The sequence below is a fragment of the Culex pipiens genome, chromosome 3, assembly GCF_016801865.2.
Source record: "Culex pipiens pallens isolate TS chromosome 3, TS_CPP_V2, whole genome shotgun sequence".
In the NCBI taxonomy this organism is placed as follows: Eukaryota; Metazoa; Arthropoda; class Insecta; order Diptera; family Culicidae; genus Culex; species Culex pipiens.
In genome coordinates, this window is record NC_068939.1 from 176,575,849 (window position 1) to 176,598,019 (window position 22,171).

A 22,171-nucleotide genomic window follows, 5' to 3' on the forward strand; every position below is an offset into this window, starting at 1 on the left:
CCGACGACCTCTTGCTTGTTACGGCGGTAGACTCGTAGATCTTAACTCCAGGGAGTCCTTGGATGACCATGTACATCCCATTACATTCATATAGTAGTCTACCATATCCACTGATGCTATACGCACATAATCCGGGGTCAAAATCCGACGACCTCTTGCTTGTTACGGCGGTAGACTCATAGATCTTAACTCCAGGGAGTCCTTGGATGACCATGGACATCCCATTACATTCATATAGTAGTCTACCATATCCACTGGTGCTATACGCACATGATCCAGGGTCAAAATCCGACGACCTCTTGCTTGTTACGGCGGTAGACTCGTAGATCTTAACTCCAGGGAGTCCTTGGATGACCATGTACATCCCATTACATTCATATAGTAGTCTACCATATCCACTGATGCTATACTCACATGATCCGGGGTCAAAATCCGACGACCTCTTGCTTGTTACGGCGGTAGACTCGTAGATCTTAACTCCAGGGAGTCCTTGGATGACCATGTACATCCCATTACATTCATATAGTAGTCTACCATATCCACTGATGCTATACGCACATAATCCGGGGTCAAAATCCGACGACCTCTTGCTTGTTACGGCGGTAGACTCATAGATCTTAACTCTAGGGAGTCCTTGGATTACCATGGACATCCCGAAGTACCCATAGACCTTTGAGAAACATAAAATTTTGGTAAACAAATATATTTAAAAAAAATGTTTTTCAAATATTTTAATTTTAAACTTTTAATATTTATTTTTATAATCGTACAAAAAATGCTAGCTGTGGACCCCCCGAACTTGACAACTTTTTTATACATTTGTATTGGTTGTTTCCGTTGTGCTTAAAGGAAATGGCTATGCACCAGGCGCCTCCATATTTTTGTAGATGGCTCATATAGTTGGGAGGAGACGCAAGTTTTTTTTAAATTGTTCGATTTTTTTATGTTAAAAAATTTACCAGCTTCTCGTCAGTCCGCGTGGACATAAAATCAAATTCTGTCGATTGCATCGGATTCGGGGATGCCTTTTCTCTAAGGAACCGATGAGATATCGTCAATCCCTTGACACAAGTTTTGTTTTGTCGAGTAGTGTAATCAATGCAGAAAAATGCATTTAAGATTGTTTTTTGTTTAACTACTGTTTTTATTAAAATTTTGAAGGTTTTTTGAAAAAATATTTTTATTGCCCCCTGATTTTTCGGACAAATTTTGAAAGGGAGGCGACATAAACTATGAAAAATATATGCAACGGCCTTACTTATTTTTACCTAAAGAATCGATACCCTCTGGATCTCTCACGATATTCCAAAATTTTATTTTTTTCTTGTCACCCTAATGGGCAATCATGAACATTATCTGAAAAAAGAAAGGAAAAACTTTTTTTCGTTAAAATTGAACTTTAAGCAGCTTTGACAAATTTAACACGTTAAAAAAATTAACTTAAATTTATATTTTCATTAAAAAAATATTTTTCAAAACTATATAACTCGGCTGCAAATATTTTGTCCATACATTTCTATAGCTCAAAAGTTGCGGGTTTTTGTCCCCTAAACATATTTATCCAGAAAAAAAAAATCAATAAAAGGGTCCTAAAGATCTAATTATTTTTTATGTACAACGATAAAAAACACGATTCAAAACCATTTCTGATCACTTTTCTCTCCCCTGAACCGATCAGGAAATTCCTTCAAAAGATACAGCTTTTCGAAAATTTGCGTACAATTTTCTGTCGCCAAAATTGTATGCAGCCTTGAATTAGTGAAAACAAAAATTACGCAAAATGGCTCCTTAGGTGCACGAAATCGGCCAATTTCGAAGAAAATTGCTATCCTGTAAAATATAACTTCTATTCTTAAAAAAATATGGGTCATTCCAGGTCAACTGAGTACACTTTTGGACTCGACCTTCACCGATATGAACCCAACTTGGAGGGAACGTTCAATTATCGACAGTTATCAGAAATCCCAAGTTTGGAGCTTTTTGGGCTTTCCCTCTATTTTCGGCACCACCCTCTTTTTTGTCGATTTTCTAAAAAACTTTTTTTTCTTTTAATCCTAACTTTGCAACTATTTGAGCAAAAGACTTTCTACAGATTGTTGTAAAGATTTGTATAGGTTGTATAGAAAATTGTCCAGGGAATTCGATAAAAATAAAATTTTAACCCTTAAATGCCCCTATTATTATATTTTAACGTTTTAAGTTCAAAAAATAAATTTTGACCAATTCCTTATATTTTCTTTTATTTATCACCATCGTGATCCCCGGACGAGAAACAGCGATTTTTCTGAAAAAAGTTTGATTTTGCGCAGAACTCGGAAGTACATGGTGTACTTTTAAACAAAAAGGGTTGAATACCGCATAGTTCGTTTTTTATTTTGATTATTATGTAAAATTGTCTGGGGAACACGATGGTGATAAAATAAAAAAATGAACTTAAACGTAAAAATCTAATATTAGGAGCCATTAAAGGGTTAAAATTTCATTGTTATCGAATTCCTTGGACAATTTTCTATAAAATGCAACCTGTAGAAAGTCTTTTGCTCAAATAGTTGCAAAGTTATGATTAAAAAAGTGTTTTTTAAAAGAAAATCGTCAAAAAAGAGAGCGGAGCCAAAAATAGAGGGATGGCCTGAAAAGCTCCAAACTTAAGATTTCTGATAACTATCGATAGATGAACGTTCCCCCCAAGTTTGGTCCAAATCGGTGAAGGTCGAGTCCATAAGTGTACTCAGTTGACCTGGAATGACCCATATATATTATTTATAAAAGATGTTATAAGACGATTTTATAGCTTTTTTAAGATAGCCAATTTTTAGAAAAAGACAAGATTTTCAAAAACCTCAGTATCGTTTTGATCGCTCGATTCAGATAAACTGAAAACTTTCCCCCCACATCGGTTCTGACCTTGACGCTCCGCTGAACTTCAAACCAATTATCGCTACATATTTCCAGTTTCTCAATCACACCTAACTGCACCAATTAGCACGTCAAATTAACCGAATGAACTCGAGCCGTAATCAACTCCGAGTCGGACGGTTTGAGTTTTTCGCTTAAAATGTTTGTGTAGTACAAAATCGAGAGAAAAAAAAAACTAACGTAACGTTCTCCCTCCCCCATCGTGTATAAACAGTCGTTACTTTTCCACCGCCTCCTCCCCCTTTTCCCGCGTTGGGGAGCTCCCAGAAGACGTGCATCCCGCTAACAGACGTTGAATATTAGAACCAGTGCAGCTCCCCTCGCCCCCCCCTCCCGTTGATTGGTGGCGTCAGAGAGCAAAAGTGAAAAAGAGAGAGAGGGTGGTCGTAATTAAGTTTTGAAGTAAATATTTACCGATGGCCACCACCACGGAATATTTACCATACGCCAAACTAAGATTGTTGGTGGTGTTGCTGCTGGGCAGATGGAAATTAATTCGAGCGTATTTTCACAAATAACAATCGAACTGGTTCGACTGAGCAACTATACTATACACTACGATATTGATTGGTTTTCGTAGCCGCTGGAAAAGTCAGCACGTTCACGGGGATTTTTAGGGGAGGTTGGTTGGTAAGATATTTTAAGGATTTTATAAAAATAGGGCATAGTCTAAAACGATATAAAAAAATGCATTTGCATCCCTGAACAATTCTCAAAGACTTTGAAAATAATAAATATCTGTAATTTTTTAATGTGAATAAAATTGTGTGCTCACGTTTTGTATGCTCAAAGAAGCCATTTTTGATCATATTATAAGGAATTTGTACGATCTGTTGTGTTCTATTTTTGAAATATAAAAGTTTTTCTTTCAATGGCCTTTTGGAATATTATTTAAGCGTTTTATGAAAATGCATGTTTAATCTTTACCACTTTTCCCTTTCGAGTACCCACGTCCTCAGGGGAAGTACTGATCGTGATCTTGGCCACTGTTGCCCCAAGCAGCGGATGTTTTCTTTGCGTCAGACACTTGAGATGGGTGGTTCAACAGCCTCCCTTCCTTGAAGGCATTTGGTTTGAACTGCGCGTCCATCAAAGAGGTTTTACCGAAATCAGCATATGTTTTTGCTCGCGAGGTTTAAGGTCGCAGAAATCGTAAAATTTATATTGTTTAAGATTAATTTTACTCAAATTTAGCATTGTACACCGTTTTCCTCTACCAGACTGCCCTAGTTAGTTCGAACTACTCCCAATTGATTGAGTTGTGCCAATCCCCCCCAAACACCCTGGCTTCTAGCCCGGTAATGGTTGGACTTTCTAACAAATTGCAAATTAATTAATGCCACCCGGTGAAAAATATCCCTCCCTTCAAACACCCAACCCGACACCCGTACCCTCAGTCGGCAGTACTTCGAACTGTCAGAACAAGGAACGAAGGCGACGAGAGTTCGTTATTTTTAGACCACTTGAGACCACTCGCTCCGGCTCTTCCAATTTAAGTTGATGGTCTCGGGACTCGACTCTTGAAGCGTGCGGAGGAACAGCAGGGGTTGGAAAACGCGCCGCACAGCCCCCCCCCCCTGTGCGAGAGAGAATGTTTTGATGTTGGCCAGCTTGTTTTGATAAATTCGACCTGCCCCCTTTTCCTCATAGGGGGTGCCAGCCTAGCAAGATTGACCGACCAACCAACCTGGTGCTGGTGGTGATGGTTATTTCTTCTTCGCACTACAGCAAGCCGATAAATCAATCCACCTCCTTCCGCGGGGACCGCGGTGGCCGGCCACCTGCCGAAAGGTTACCCCAGGCTAGAAGTAAAAAAGTAGGTGAAAATCGTTCACTTGGAGCTGATTTTAAACCCGATTACCCCGCGTGGTCAGATATTGCGTGCTAAATGTGAGGGAATGAACAATCTCTCAAAGCGGGGAATAGCAGAGTTGGCGAGGATCATCCACTTTGCTGTAACTAACGGGGAGAAGATTATACCGAATGGGGCGAAATAAATACTGACGTCTCATCGAAAGCGATGAAAAATGATCGGTTGAGGGTTTCTAAACTGATAGGATTAGCTCCAATGAATGACTTTATTGGATTCAGTGAGGTTTTTTTTTTTAATTTCATACTGAAGATTTCAAACTTGAGTTCTTCTTCTGCCTATTTTTCATAATTCAAAACAATGAATTAACAAAAAATTAGACATAATACCAAAAATTATATTTTTAACATTAATACATGAAATCATACATTAAAAGGGTGCAGGACGGTCATTAAAACAACCATTTGATTAGAAATTTCATATCTGACCTCGACAGATTGCCTGCTATCGCCCTATTAGTTGTATTCACCACGCTTAACTTTTGTTGATTAATTTATTTTTTCTGAAAGGTGCTATCAAAAGCTCAAGTTGACTTGTAAATTTTCTTCCAACCTGCCAGCAGAAATCGGCTGACTTGGCGGTGGTTAAAAAAGCATATTAAAAAAAGTATAATAATAAAATGCATTGGAATTCTAGTTTTGCAATTTTGTTTTACCTACGGAAGTAAGGCTGGGATAGAATATCAGTTGAACTCAAATACTTCAACTTAATGTTTGGATGTTAAGAAAAGTAAAGCATGATTTCAAAATTTCACGGAATTTTATCAGAAAAATCAGAATTTTTCACGAGACAACAAGGCCACTCGCACCCTTTTAAAAAGTCTTCTTAAAAATCAAGAGCGAAAAAATTGATTAAAATTAAAATATGCTAATATGAGATATATTTGTTGCATGTTAACTATTTAGAATACATTTTATAATGTTATGTGGGTCTCGTGGCGCAGGGGTAGCGGCTTCGGCTGCCGATCCCGATGATGCTATGAGACGCGGGTTCGATTCCCGCCTTATCCACTGAGCTTCTATCGGATGGTGAAGTAAAACGTCGGTCCCGGTTTCTCCTGTCTCGTCAGAGGCGCTGGAGCAGAAATCCCACGTTAGAGGAAGGCCATGCCCCGGGGGGCGTAGTGCCAATAGTTTCGTTTATAATGTTATCTTTTGTATTTTTTGCCAAATTGAGCGAAATTGGCACATTTTTCCAGCTTTGAATTTTTGGACCACAGATTCCAACTGTGAAAAAAATAAAACTTTAGAAAAAAAATAATTTAATAAATTTATTGATGTATCCAAATTTTTGGAAGCGGCCGAAGTGTTATAATGTTTAAAATTTTTTGTGATACTTTGGGCTTGAATTTTTTTTGTTGAAAATATGCTCTAATTTTGAAAGTTAATTTTATCATTTTAAAAGTCGGATTATATGCCATACTTTGAAATATTAAAATAGAATTAACAAGCCACAGTATCTACATTTGCATGAAAAAAGTGTTTTAAAATGCATTTTACACAAGTTCAGATCATTTGCAATCAAATTGGCGGGTGGTGACAAAAACTTTAAATAAAATTTGTACCAGCCTAACATGAAATATGACAAACTAAGATCACAAGGTGTTGATCAAAATGTTATATATACTCAAACTAACAAAATAATAATAAAAAAAAACTGATCAAAGAAATGCTACATGGAAAATCAAACATTTTTAAAGTAGTTGTCATCTTTTCAACAATGATTTAAATATTTTGATGGCTTCTGATCCAGTCATCCTTGTGCCAGTTTTCTATAGATTTATTTTTGAAGAACTAAATTAGTTAGTAATTTTTAATACATTTATTGCATTGTTATCAGTATTTTTCCAAAAGATTTATAATATTTGTTGAAATTTTACAAATTTAGAATTATGTAATGTTTCTTTACAAAAACATAAAAAATATAAAATGAAATTTTAATAACTTGCCATTGTTTCAATATTTTAATGAAAAAAGTGTTTTAAAATGCATTGTTCATCACTACAGTTGTTTTACAATCATTACACTCAACAAAATCTTAGATTTGACAAACACTTTTTTTTTCGGAAAATATGTTTTACTCTGTGCATCGAAATTCCACGAAAAAACATCAAAATATTGTTTTAACTGTTTCAATCATGCTCAAAGTGATTATCAACGACGGGAAATGCATTTTGAATTGTTTTCGGATTTGAGCCACTATTAAAAGGGAGCGACATAAACTTTAAAAGAATATTTGGGTAATTCTCCAGCTACTCACATGAAATCAGAAAAAAAGTTTCCCCGAGCCATTTTAGATTTTCGTGAAACTTTGCTCTTAGGGGTAATTTTGGTCACGTTTTAATCACGAATCCGAGATCCATTTTACGATAACTCTTGACGTGGATTTTTACTAAGACACGTGGATAATGAGAAATACCTTTTTTGTAAAATTTTGATAACTCGTGAAGAATACATGCAAATACTATATGTTTATATAACAAAATATTTGTTTTTATGCTCTACAACTTTGAAGAACATTGTTGAAATCTAAAAAATAACCCTATAAAGTAACAAAAATATTGCTCTAGCTGAAAAATGACCACTCAAACGGGTCATTTTTCAGGTAGAGAAATATTTTTGTTACTTTATAGGTTTATTTTTTAGATTTCAACAATGTTCTTCAAAGTTGTAGAGCATAAAAAACAAATATTTTGTTATATAAACATATAGTATTTGCATGTATTCTTCACGAGTTATCAAAATTTTACAAAAAAGTTTAGCATAGCATAGCATAGCATTGGTGTCTACCCGTAGCTGCTACTTCGTTATTGACCAGGACCCCCAAACATTGCTCCGTGGACCACAGATGAAAAGTAGGAACCAATCATCACCCCTTCGCAATTTTCAAAGGTCCCTATCGTGCTGATCAATACCGACGCCGGTCACGACCAGTGGTAAGACACGGGGAAGTGGATGGGAATGTTAGTCCGATACTTGAGTGATGGGACCGCTAAATCAGCTGCGTCTCCGACAAAGTATCACATGAGTTTTGAGGGGTTAGTAAGATGGGTATGAGGTTAGGATTCACTGTGGTAGGTGATGCGACCATAAGCAATTTGTTTATCGGTTGAAATTTTAAAAAACTTAGGCAGCCGGCTGCGGAAAGATAGCTATCTAGGGATTTAAATATAGTATTAATTCGACCGCGATTCTCCAGAAATTCTCCGTCGGCGTGCCTTCCGATCAACGGTGATGTAGGAAGGGCTTCATTTTGTTAAATGATTTTATATCATAAGCCTTAAAACATATTCGACGGCGTGCCTTCCGATCATCGATGATATGGAAAGGACTTAATCCAGCAAAACGACTTGCTAGTCTCAAAAAATAGGTACGTTTTTATAGAAAACTATAAAAAGAGAAAAACACAAAAAAGCTCATCGGCCAACGAACGCGAGTAAAAAAAAATGAAAAAAGAAGAAGGTAAAAAAACAGATTTGCGCGTCCGGAAAAGCACCACACTAATGATGCTGTTATTTAATTATAATGGCTAATCACCCCATGCACTCGAACAGCGACACAAAAGAGACGGAAAATAACACGAAAAAACAGGACTGCACGTCCCCACAGCCACCGCACTACTCAAATTTTACAAAAAAGTTTTTTGAAAAAGTGAAGGTTTTCACCAAAAGCAGCTTTTCGAATTTTCAACCCCTAAAACTCAGTCGTGTGCTTTAAAGTATTTTTTTAAAGTTTCGCTAATTTTGCATAAAAATGACCTCTGGACGATTGTTGTGGCTCGAATTTTAGGGGTTTCAAATTTGGAAAACTGGTCAAAATCATCACTTTTTCCAAAAAAAACTTTTTTGTAAAATTCTGTTAACTCGTGAAGAATACGTACAAAAATTATAAGGGTCGTACCGCCCCACCGTCACGATATATTGATAAATGGACTTCGGATTCGTGATCAGGGACCAAAGGTGTGAGTTGGCGGATAATGACCCATTTGCAATCACTCTTATATTGCTTCTATTCTAAAATAAATTTAATATCATTAATTTGAATGAACTAAAAATTCGAGTTTGTGTTTAGGATTCTTTTTGCTGGCAAATTAAGGTCACGCAACGGGGCGTAAATTCCCATCGCGAGTTCGGGAGGCAGGGAAAATCTAAGTATTTTGAAAATATTTACTAACAATCTGTCAGTCAGCCGCTCAGCGTGAGCAGCGCTCCAAGAGTCTCTGACCGTTTGGGGCAAAGAGAGAAAGAGAGTGGGGAGAATAATAATAAAAGGAGTGTATAGAATAATCATTGGGGGTAAACAAGTGGCAAGTCGATGTAATTCGAGCAGTCGAGCAGCTGGTGCGGGAGAATTTTCTCTCGCGTGAGACCGGTTCTCGCGCGGAGATTTTTGCGCTCACTCTCTGTCAGCTGTGTGAGGGAAAAAAACAGCGCGAGAGCGAGAGCGGGTCAGCTGAGCGGAAGGATATCACAGTACCAGCAAAGTCGGTGCTTCGTCGGTTCTGGCCATAACCTTTGCCACTGGTTTCAGTTTGATTTCAGTAACGTTCACTTGCGGTTCGTCGTCCAGTGATCGCGTAGTGCTTTTTTCTTCCTTGGGTGTGGGGAGAGAGGAAAAAAAAAACAGAAAATCAGATATAGTTTTCCATCACGGTAGATGGGGACGGTGTGGAGAGGGTGTAATTCGACACTGGAGAGTAAGACGAGGAAAATCTTGAAGATTGGAGCCAATATTGGACTCTTTCACTCAGATTACGCGATTAACATGTAAATACTCAAATATAACCGGAATACAGTGCTTCTAAGGAAAATTCGAGCTTTTCCACACTCACACACACACACAGAGAAACGCTGAAAGCAGGGAATGTGAACATGTAACATTTCCACGCTCCGCTGGAAGCTGTGATTCGCCGCCCCGTGATTGATCTAAATTCTCTCGAAAAGGTAACCCCCCGAAGGGTGGTGGGAGGTTTCGCATTTTCCAAATTCCCACCCACAGCCACAGTGGTGGGGTCAGTGGGGTGAAGAAAAAAGGAAAAACAGCAAAAATGTAAAGAAAGTGCGCGCCTCTGTTGGAATCATTTCGTGCTGAGGCTGCTGCCAAGAATAAAGTGTGAAAGAGGAAGGGAAAATAGTGGAAAAAACGGTGCAAAGTGGCGCGCAGTGAAAATTTTTCCCCATCTGCCAAGGAAAACACACCGAGAAAAGACAGGCCGACGCCGCCGGTTTTTCGCAAGAGCTGTGCGTGTGATTTTCGGGAGGGCATCAATGTGGGTGTGTGCGAATGTGTGTGCGTTGTTTGCCGCCGATGTTAGTGGGAATTAATGTGAAATTTTAATGGAATTTGGAGGCTCCCTGCCGTGCGGAGTCTGACAGCTTGGAATTGCCGCCGGCGTGATTTTCACTGGAGAGAATAATTGAAAAAACAACGAAAATTAAGAAAAAAGTGAAAGTGAGTTTGCAAACAATGAAAGTTCAGAGCGGTGTGAATTGAAGAAAAAAACTGTGAAAAAGGAAGAAATCGAAAAAAATATTAGAAAATACGTAATATAAAAGCATTTCTACGAATAAACAGTGAATTACATAAGTGAAACAGATTAAAGTTACAGCAAAAGATAAATAAAATCACGCAAAGTAACTGCTTGGTGGTGGAGAATCATTCAGCAGATCATCACTGAGGAGCAGCAGCTTAGCAGAGCCTGGAAAGTGGAGGAGCGAGCGTCATAAAAAAAGGTGAATGGATTGGATCAACGATGCTACTCTGTTTTATACCCCCCAACATCATTGTTCCACGTGTATGCGTTGGTGTTCTGGGTACAAGGGAAAGAAAGAGCTGGTTATGTAACGAGAATTTTGAGTGTGGGAAAGACGTTTTTGGCTGGAGAAAGTTTCTTCAAGAAACATGCCTTTTTATGAAGTCAAGCGGCTGAATAGAATAAAAAAACGTTACTTAATCCACCTTTAGGTGGTTGGTGCCTTCCTCATATTCATAAAGTCAATACATTCAGTAAAAATAGCAACATTCCCCCTTAACATGTTTAACAAATCAACTTTATTACTCATTTCTTTTGATATGGTTCGCAGACCATCAATATTTCTGGCTCAACGGCAAGGTCTGATAAAAAAAACCTATCCAACGATAGTTCGCATGGAAGATTCAGACAATATTTTTATCACAATATCTGAAATCAAACCTCTAAAAAGTGTATAAATAACACTTAAGTGCCAATAACTTTTAATAGGGTTGTCAGATCCTTGATGTTTTAGGCCCATTTGAAAGGTCTTTCGATTATCTAACTAACGATGGGTCGCATGATGGACCCGGACATCATTGTCATTGAAATATCTGAGATCCGGCCTCCAAAAAGTGTATAAATAACACTTAAGTGCTAATAACTTTTGATAGGATTGTCAGATCCTTGATGTTTTAGGCTCATTGGAAAGGTCTTTTTAATACCTTTCTGAAAATGTATAACATGACAGGGTTTCTTACAAAAACCACCCTTTTTACAATCTTCCGGACATACGCCAAAATCGTTTTTTTAGCATAACTTTTGAAGTACTTTACTAAACTTCATAATTTTCAATAGGGACTTATGGGATCCCAAGACGAATCGAATGAGACCAAAACGGTCCAAATCGGTTAAGCCAGTGCTGAGATAATCGAGTGCATATTTTTTGGTGCACAGACCCACATCCCTACACACACACACACACACACAGACATTTGCTCAGAATTTGATTCTGAGTCGATAGGTATACGTGAAGGTGGGTCTACGAGGTCAAATTAAGAAGTTCATTTTTCGAGTGATTTTATAGCCTTTCCTCAGTAAGGTGAGGAAGGCAAAAAGGCAGAGAAAAAGTTTCAAAAGAATTTCATGATAACGCGAAACATTCGAATCATGATCGACATGAAGATATGCAGGTTTGAGCAACAATAGAATACAGTTGCTTAAGGTGAAACGGGAATACACTGAAAAAAGTGTTCGAGAAATCACGAAGTTCAATTCATGAATTCGTGAAAATAATGTTATCCCGTTTTTAGAAACGATCGCGCTTGGCAAAAATTTCTTCAATTATTCCCGATTTTGGCAACACCCAAATTAATTTCTTTCACTTTCAACTTTCAAACATAATTTATTCGTTCTTATCTTAAAAGTAATTACTTTTAATGCAAAAAATATTTTTTATCATAAGGCCATTTCAAATATTTTTTGAAGTTTATGTCCCTCGGCTCTGACCAAGTCGAGGGGGGAGCAAAAAGTAAAAAAAAAAAATATAAAAATTTAAATTACCAGCCATCGTTTCAAAATTTCAATGAAAAAATTTTTTTAAAATGCATTTTACACCTTCCCAGTTGGTTTACAATTACTAGTTTCAAAAAATATGTAAGTATTGACGAAAATTTTATTTTTTTATTTCATAAAAAATCAAAACATGTCAAACGAGTCAAAACATGCTAAATATGGTTATAAATGCAAAAAAATGCATTTCAGATTGTTTACAGTTGATTCGACTTATATTTTTTTTAAATATTTGTTTTTGCCCCCTGGATTTTTGAACCAATTTTGAAGGGGAGGTGACACAAACTTTGAAAAATATTTGCAAATCACAAAATTTCATATTACAATTCACTAAATTTACCAAATAGATGATTTTCAATCACTCGAGAAAGTTTCACGAAGATATTTCATGACTGAAATGAGTAAGAGACGATTAAGGTTCACAATTTGGCATGCACAAAGCGAACTGTCAAACTTTGTGAACTTTTTCCTCCAAATACCGAGTTGATTTACGGGTGCCACGATATCCTGAGATGGGATGGACCAAATTGGCTGAAATTTGGGGTGAAAACCTCCTAGACATTTTCCGTGTGCATGACGAAGCCCAATTTTTAAATTTTGCTTTTTTAAAAATACAAAAATCAAAAACTGTCGATTTTTTTGAAAAATCTAGAAATATTTTTATTTTTTTATAAAAATTAAGTTTCTGAAAATCGGCCTTCGTTATGCACACAGGACCGGTTTAACGAGTATTCACCAAAATTTGCTGATTTGGTCAAAGCAGGGTTGAGATATCGTGGTACCCGTTTTTTGACACTGCTAACTAATGTCTTCATATTTATTTTGTTAATAGATGAAAATGTTCATTTAAAGGCCCTGCAAAAAGATTAAAAAAAGTTTAAATGTGTGCTAACCCGAGCAGACGGAAATAACTTGGGAATAACATTTTTTGATATTTTAAAATACAAGGTCAATAACATTTTATGTTATTTATAACAATATTTGTTAATCGTCGTGTTGATTTTTTTGTTATTGGATTGTTATTGCAATAACAGACTAAAAACATTTTTAGTTATTCTTCGAACAATTTTTTGTTATTATTTTTTGTTATTTTAACAACTAATCCGATCATCCCAATAACAGTTGGCGGTATTCTTCCATAACAAAAAATGTTATTCCAAAGCTTTCAACCAATATCAGATCAATAACAAAATTTATTATGATAACATAAACTGTTATTAAACTCTTAGGGTGGATTTTCATGGATTTTTCGATGACCGACATCGAAAACGGCTTTCGATGCTCGTGGTCATATTTTGCCGAAAACTCAATTTTATCAATCAGGTTAAATCGCAAAATGGTTTGGATTGATATTTTATGGTAGTATAAGCACAAACAAACACATACCCATCGCCGGAAAGTTGCGAAAATGCGATTTTCCGACTTTTCATTTTCGATGCACGAGCATCTTTAGACGACTGACATCGAAAGCATACTCACGACCATGCTTTGCTAAAATGTCCGTGCATTGAAACTCGATGCTCGTTCAGTGCCTTTTTGCTACCTCAGCGGCACCCTAGACACAAACCTAAATAACGCTTTGAAACGCTTGGTACGGGATGGGAATGAAACTTGACGAAACAAATCTATCTGTCAAACCAGACCTTGTCAACAATCAAAACAGCTGATTTTGCATGGTGAAATGGTGGACATTGTTTTGCAGGAGGAATCCGTCCACCGGTGGTTGGATTTCGGAGCATTGTTTTACCGGAGGAATCCGTCCACCGGTGGTCGGATTTCAGGGCATTGTTTTGCAGGAGGAATCCGTTCACCAGTGGACGGATCGCCTGGCCAAGTTGACAAGAGGAACTTGTCCACCGGTGGTTGGATTTCGGTGCATTGTTTTGCAGGAGGAATCCGTCCACCGGTGGACGAATTTCAGGGCATTGTTTTGCAGGAGGAATCCGTCCACCGGTGGTTGGATTTCGGAGCATTGTATTACCGGAGGAATCCGTCCACCGGTGGTCGGATTTCAGGGCATTGTTTTGCAGGAGGAATCCGTTCACCAGTGGACGGATCGCCTGGCCAAGTTGACAAGAGGAACTTGTCCACCGGTGGTGGGATTTCGGTGCATTGTTTTGCAGGAGGAATCCGTCCACCGGTGGACGAATTTCAGGGCATTGTTTTGCAGGAGGAATCCGTCTACCGGTGGACGGATTGCCTGGCCAAGTTGACAAGAGGAACTAGTCCACCGGTGGTTGGATTTCGGGGCATTGTTTTGCAGGAGGAATCTGTCCACCGGTGGCCGGATTTCTGGGCATTGTTTTGCAGGAGGATGCCGTGCACCGTGCCGTGCCGTGGACGGATTGCTTGCCTAAATTTTGCTTAAATTTCTTAAATTCCAAAATTTCTGCGCGCCCAAAAAATGTTCTCGTCTTTTGCAACCAGTTTCATTAAGATTGATGCAGGGAACCATGAGAAATAAGCAATTTTGTTCTTCAGTCCAGCAGAAAGAAATACGATTTTTGGCAAGTAACCTCATTTTGGCGCCACCTACATTTGAAACACAGTCGCGCTGCAAAACCTCAATTATCTCTCATCTTTTTTGCATGATTTTTCGCAACGAACATGAGGCAAAAGGATTTATTTAATTAAATTATGCGCTAGTCTAATCATACGCCTTTTTGAAAAAGATATATTGAACAACATCAGCTTATTTCAAAAGTTGCTCTGGAATTCCAATCGCCACGCAATGCTGCTTTGTTTACGTTTGAATCTGTCATCTGTCCATCCTTCGTTAACTTGCATGCAAGTGTTCCTTATTCCGGAAAGTCGATTTTGGGGTTGTGTCTAAGCTAAATGAAGTAACGCAAGCCACGAGCATCGAGTTGGTTCGATGCTCGTGCTCTCGATGTCGTTGCACAATCCATGAAAATCCAGCCTTATGCATAAATGGATTTCTCAAGAAGATTCCATTTTAATATTCTTAATACTCACTCGCGTAAACTTCTTATAAGTTTAAATAGGAATTAGGGAATAGTTTTAAGACTCGGATTTAGGATTAAGTTAAATATCAAATTATACTGTCTCCGTACTCGCTGACGGCTAGATTCGAATGAATCTTTTATTAAATAAAAATGCCTTTTTATACATGCACGATCTCGCACGATCGTTCCCGATCTCACTCGATCGTTGCGAGTTCATCCCGATCATATTCAATCGGTTTTACCGAACACGGTTAATAATTATTGATAATTTTATCTGGACACTACAAGATCTTCCCTCTTAAGCAAATTCATTCTAATTTGTATTTGATTTCATATTTATCGAGAATATAAACTTAATTTCATTTCACTGCTTATATACTACACTGTTAACAATATCAGAAAGAAATATAATTTCAAATTCACTTTAATTCAGCGCAAAAATGTATTTTTCATGATGATTGGTTCGACTGTGCATTTCTTAGAACTTGCACCTGAACGCAAAGGTAGATCTGTTAATTGTGTCCCTGCTGATTCTCCAATCTGGCCCTCGACCTCGTTCTAACAGGACTGCGGGATTCGTTGTCAACCTTTCTCTGCTTACGATACACCGCGTAATCCCTCGAATGCCCGAGTAATCCTCCATCGTCATCGATTGAGGAGAAGTTGCGTTTGTAACTGTTGGCCGCAAAACACATCTTCACGGATCCACGTTTGGGAACGTGCAACGCCTTCAGCTGATGTCTGTGCGCCGTAGCCACGTGTCGGCCAATTTGAATCTGGAAGACATTTTTAGACACTTTTTTAATAAACTGTGCTTCAACCCACTTTGGGAAGGTATCGTGACTATTTTTATACAACAGCTTATCCCCTGCCTCAATTTTATCCAATTCATTTGGAGGATCAAGTTTTTCAGTGTCAACGACACATCGTTGTGCTGGAGGTTCAGCCAGATTGTGTTTGTAAGTTTTAGTTGGATTAATCAAATCTAACAAGGTTTTTGGTGTATATTTGAAAACTCTTTCAGAAGGAAACAAACCTTCAGAGTTTAAGGAACCATTTCTATAGTTAATTAGAAACAGATTAAGCTTTTCATCCATCTCAAGAGATTTCGTTTTGTTATCAATTAAAAATTTCTTTAGCACATCTTTGACAACTCTCACCATTCTTTCAGCCTGGCCGTTGCTGGCAGGATTGTACGGCGGGCTTTTAAGAACTTTTATGCCTTGTTGTTCCAAAAAACCAATTAATTCCGTGGAATTAAAAGGTGGGCCACCGTCTGTAACAATTACATCCGGTAAACCAAAGCGTGTAAACATTGCCGCAAATTTCTTGTTAACAAGTCTTGCATTAGTGCCAAAACGCATCCATTCAACTTCCAACCATTTAGTATTGCTGTCAACAATCAATAAGAAAGTATTTCCTTGGAAGAAGAAGAAATCTGCATGCAAACGACTGAACGGTCTTGTGGTAGGAATCCAGGACCCCGAAGCTTCCGGTTTCCTCACAACTTCCATCTGAGAGCAAGATTCACAACTTTTAACAAAGTCTTCAATGTCTGAATTTAAGCCTGGCCAGTAAACTGTCCTTCTGGCTAACTTCTTCATTTTCACCATTCCTCCATGATTCAGGTGTAATAATTGTAAAATCTTTTCTCTCAAACTGCTTGGAATTACCGCTCGATCTTCTAACAGCAAAACACCATCAATTACTTCCAACTTTTCCCTCTGCGAAGAAAAATCTCTGAACTGATTTGGTATAGTTTTTGGCCAACCGATTGTGACAAAATTCAAAATTTCTTTCAAGAACTTATCGTTCTCTGTTTCTTTAGAAACAAGCGTAAAATCAATCGGAAATTCATTTGTGTAGTTCAGGCTGTTGATGTACTCCTGATCCAAACTAGTAGGCACTTTTTGGTCCAGGGGAAAACGGCTGCAAAAATCTGCGTTCGCCATTTTTGAACCAGGTCGATACTCAATCTCAAAGTCATATATGGACAACTCCAAAATATAACGTTGGATTCTGGTTACAAAAAGTGAATTTTTGCCTTCTTTTCCAAATATGCCAATAAGGGGTTTGTGATCAGTGAATACTTTAAAATTTTGACCAAATAAGAACTTATGGAACTTTTTGATAACACATACCAAAGCCAAAGCTTCTAAATGCAAAATTGGATAACGTTTCTGCGCAGAGTTCAATGAAAAAGATGTGAAGCAAACGGGTTTCTCTGCTCCATTCATCATTTGTGCCAAAACTCCTCCTAAACCATAAGAAGAAGCGTCAGTCACAACTACTAATGGTTTTCTAGGATCATAATAAGTTAGAAGTTTAGCGTTTAGTAGGCAATTTTTACTTTCATTGAAAGCTTCGTCACAGTTTTTTGACCACTCAAACTTGACATTTTTTTGTAAAAGATTGTACAGATGTCGCAATTTTTCTGATAAATTTGGCACAAATTTGTTATAGTAGTTTATTAGCCCCAAATACGCTTTGAGTTCAGTCACGTTCTGTGGAACTTTTGCCTTGGCAATTGTAGAAATTTTCTCTGGTGAGGGTAAAATACCTTTGTCAGAAATAATATGACCAAGATATGGCAAAGATGTCACAAAGAACTTACACTTCTTAAAATTTACAGAAATATTAGCATCGGAGAGCCTTTGCAAGACTTGCTCCAACTTGTCCAAACATTCTTCATAAGTTCTTCCAGCAATAAGAACATCGTCAAGATAACAACACACTCTTTCTAATCCTCTCAGGATCTGGTCCATAATTTGTTGAAATTCTGATGCACTTGGACTTGCACCCTGGGGAAGGCGATTGTAGGTGTATAAACCTTTAGGTGTGTTAATTACAACAAATTTCCTTGAACGTTGCGACAACTCTAACTGAGTGTAAGCGCCCGTCAAGTCCAAAGAACAAAATATTTGTGAATCAGCCAATGAAGCAAACACATCTTGAGCAAGGGGTAGAGGATAAGTGTTGGGAATCAGTATTTTATTTAAAGAAACTTTGCAATCTATTACCATGCGTAAATCCCCATCCTTTTTTACAATCGCAATAACTGGCGAAGCCCACTCGCTCGCCTTGATTGGTGTGATCACTCCCTGTCGCTCCAACATGTCTAAATGCTCATTGAATTTGTCTTTGATCTTGTACGGAACTTGATACGCCTTCTTGAAAATTGGTTGTTCTGATTTAAAGGTCAGATCAGCTTGGTACCCTGTAATTGGTTCAGTAAAGTCTTTAGAGAACACTTTGTTGTATTTCAGTTTAAGATTACCTAAAACTGTGTCAGTTGATTTGTAATCCAAATTTCCAATGATATTTGCCGGTAAAAACTGAGTTTTCCAGCCAGGATAGAACATGTCAAGCCAATCTCTGCCTAAAAGTGGTGTAAAGTTCTTCAAACACCTCAAAACAACCAAATTTCCGGTCTCGGTTCGCTTATTCAACCCAATTTCAACAGAAATCTGTCCAAGCACCTCCAAACCCGAACCATTAACCACAACTAAGCGTTTATTGCAAGATTTAAGAGGAATTTCATTGAAATATTGCTCGTACAAATGTTGACTAATAACAGCAACTGCTGACCCTGTGTCAACTTCCATTTCCAAAAATTTGTCATGAACTCGAACATCCACTAAACACGGCTCACTTAAGGTCTTCTCATCCCCAATTTTCATGCACTGCATCTCACTTTCATCATCCTCAGAGTTGTTGATTCTGATTCTGTTGAATTTGTCAAAAACCGGTTTAGTTTCAGGAGTATCCTCTTCAACAAAATTCACCCTTTTAACTTGTTTACCCGCAAGCAAATCACAAAAACGCTTAATATGTCCCTTTCTTTTGCAATAATTACAAATTGCATTGTTGTAGTAATTTTGTTCACGGCTGTGGCTGCGATCGTAGCTGTGATTACGATTGTGAGATCGGCGATCGTAATCTCGCCTCTCACGAATCACTTCTCGGCCTCTGCGATCCATGTCACGTCCTCTGCGCTCATGACCACGATCACGACTCCTGCTGCGTGAACGATATCTCCCCGAACAAGAATTAACTTTTGGTCCCAATCGCTGATGAACAGCCAGAACGCTAGCAGTAGCACCAACATTTTCCACACGATTTTCACCCATTTGTTGAGCCCGTTTTTCAGCCCTCTCCGTGTTGATTACCATCTTCTCAACCTGCGCCAAACTTAAATCTTCTTCTTCTAGCAGTTTATGTTGCAAACGTTTGTCTTTAATGCCCATAACAAGTTTGTCGCGAAGAGCCTCATCTTTAAATGCATTGAAGTTGCAATCTTCAGCGAGAAGTTTTACTGAGAGTACAAAATTCTCAGAACTTTCATTAAGAAGTTGAAAACGGTTGTAAAAATCAAATCGATACATCATGGCTGGCACAGCTTTATCAAACCTGCCTTTCAGCTGCTTAACAACTTCCTTAAATTCAAGTTTTTCAACTTCTTGCTTAGGAAAAATCAATTTAATTTCATCAAAAACGTCCTCGCCACTCACAGAGATAAACCACGACAACTTATCTGCATCGGAAGCCACCTTGTTGAGTTTGCACATTACTTCAAATCGCTCAACATAATTGGCAAAAGACTTGCTTCGATGGTAATGATCGATAGAACCGATCATGCCGGGAACAGACGACATCTTGGGGCGAAAAAAAAATCAAGTTTTCTACTTACAGTAACCGCAGGAGTGTGACCGTAGCTTTGGCTGAACTCTTGGGTTAATGCTGCTGATGACACGTGTCCGCGGGGTCGGTTGGTGCTTCTCGCCGACCGTGAGCAAATCGTCTGGCCTCGCCGCCCTGATTCCTCACTCACGCCTCACTTGTCAAATCTCACGATCTGGATTAGCGATTCTCACCGCGTCAAGCCTGCTCACCGCCGGATTACCGCGATCTCACGCCGCGAACAAAAGGATGATCGCGAGGATGATCGGCTTGGAACGGCTGGTGCGTGTGTGCGGCTGTGAATAGAACAAAAGATTTGTTACAAAATGGAGTCTGCTAATCACGTGATCGGTATGAAGAGATGGGTTTTCACAAAAATTTCAATATGCGCTTAATCGAGGAATCTCCGTGCAATAGCTGTTTGAGATCACTAACTACAGACTATCTACGGTTCTCGCAGGTCTCTTAATACTCACGTCTGTTCACTCTGGACTAATTAGATCCGTTTGAACCTCTCCGCCTAAAATCTGCAACCACAAATTGCGTTAAACCAAAAATCACTGCACGACGCGTTCCGCGTTTTCAACGTTTTCTCTCGTCGCCACTTTTAATATTCTTAATACTCACTCGCGTAAACTTCTTATAAGTTTAAATAGGAATTAGGGAATAGTTTTAAGACTCGGATTTAGGATTAAGTTAAATATCAAATTATACTGTCTCCGTACTCGCTGACGGCTAGATTCGAATGAATCTTTTATTAAATAAAAATGCCTTTTTATACATGCACGATCTCGCACGATCGTTCCCGATCTCACTCGATCGTTGCGAGTTCATCCCGATCATATTCAATCGGTTTTACCGAACACGGTTAATAATTATTGATAATTTTATCTGGACACTACATCCATAACATTTTCTGTTATTTTAACAATATTTGTTATTGAAATAGCATGTATTTTGTTATTACCGTCTGCCCGGGAACACCCACCTCGGACATTTTTGACGATTTACATGAATGTAACCCCTTGAATCAATTTATTTTTTTTAACTCGATACATGAATATTCCCTTAGAATTACCATGGTTTATCGATAGTTTTCACACATATATAGATTGTTTTTTTTTTTCAAAAAAAAGACTGTTTTAAGATTTCCCGATTTTGGTAACATCTCTGTTTTGGCAATATAAAAACACGTCGTTTTGCCAAAAACGGGATAGCACTGTATTTAGATTCACGGTTTCGGGAATATTTTCATGTTTTCATGAATTTTGTTCACGATTTTATGAATCAAATTCGCAATTTCATGAACTTTTATCTTGAATTTGCAGAATATTTTTTTGATACTAATCATGGGTTATTATTCATAAATTCATTAACTTTGTTCACGACGGCATGCACATATTACAGGAAATTAAGAACTTTACTTTAGCGATATTCACGTTTTCATGTTACGAAAATCACGATTTGTGGAATACTTTATTTCCGTGTAGCACGACTCGAATTTTTAATAATAAGGGGAATAGTAGAAGTTAATGGTACCTCCCTCTAAGGTAAAAAAAACTGAATTTAACTTTTAACTGTTTCAAAACAATCAATCTTTCCATGACTTTTAGTTTTTGCAGTAATTTTCTCTAAAAAGAAAACAGGGGTTTAAAATACTGCCAATCACATAGACGATGATATTTGCAAGGGTGGAAATAGCAATTAATAAAGCAAGAGAAAAGCTTTATTGAGAGATAAACCATCATTTAAATGTATTGATTTTATATGATTTCAAAAACGTGCCGTTAATTTACAGCTTTTTACAAATAAGTGTGGTATTGGTAATTTAGGTTATTTAATTACTTTTTGATTTCAGGTTTCTTTAAAAAAACGTATTTCACATTCATTTTTAATTCGGTAAAAATTTAGTTGGTATGTTTTTGTCCTGGAATCCTTTCTTTTAACAATGCAATATTTTGCAAATTATTACTTTTCGATACCAGTGTTGATTTTCAGCGCCCAAATGATCACTAGAGTCACCCTACCGGGCAAAAAGGCTGGCTCGGTTCTTTAGGTAAAAATAAGTAACTGTTCCAATTTTGAGCCAAATCAGTTAAGGGTTAAGGGTCGCTTTTTATCGTTGAAGTTTGTATGGAAAAATTTCGGGGGAAACAAAAACTTAGAAATTCCGCCAAAAAGTGGCGTTAAGATTCATATTTAAAACGATCCGAGTTAACCCTGACGAGTTATTAACGATTTAAAGAAGACGTTTTTGTATGAAAAGATTTTTTTTCACCAACTTAAACGATGAAAAGCTACCCTTAACTGATTTGGCTAAAAAATTTCACAGTTACTTATTTTTTCCTAAGGAATCGAATCAGGAGGTATCCCTGATGACAATTTATTTCATTATGACTCTAGTGCCCAGTGGTTGGGTAAGCCGAATATTTTTCCT

General features: G+C 37.8%; 2 protein-coding genes across 4 annotated transcripts in view; both read right to left on the bottom strand.

Moving 5' to 3' along the window:
* The window catches only part of LOC120419721 (uncharacterized), a 398,162-nt gene that overhangs the window by 75,292 nt on the left and 300,699 nt on the right, over positions 1-22,171 (bottom strand). The window lies entirely within an intron of this gene.
* Positions 15,067-20,631, bottom strand: LOC120419719 (uncharacterized protein K02A2.6-like). Of its 3 annotated transcripts, none has more exons than XM_039582509.2 (4): positions 20,358-20,631; positions 20,211-20,261; positions 18,075-20,030; positions 15,067-15,830 (listed from the first exon to the last, which is right to left on the bottom strand). In XM_039582509.2, the coding sequence occupies exons 3-4, from the start codon at positions 19,707-19,709 to the stop codon at positions 15,567-15,569; spliced, it is 1,899 nt and encodes a 632-aa protein (XP_039438443.1). In that variant the 5' UTR covers positions 19,710-20,030; positions 20,211-20,261; positions 20,358-20,631; the 3' UTR covers positions 15,067-15,566. The 3 variants fall into 3 exon arrangements, with proteins under 3 accessions (XP_039438443.1, XP_039438442.1, XP_039438441.1); XM_039582508.2 differs by having other exon boundaries at positions 15,068-18,271; positions 18,332-20,030; XM_039582507.2 differs by having other exon boundaries at positions 15,068-20,030.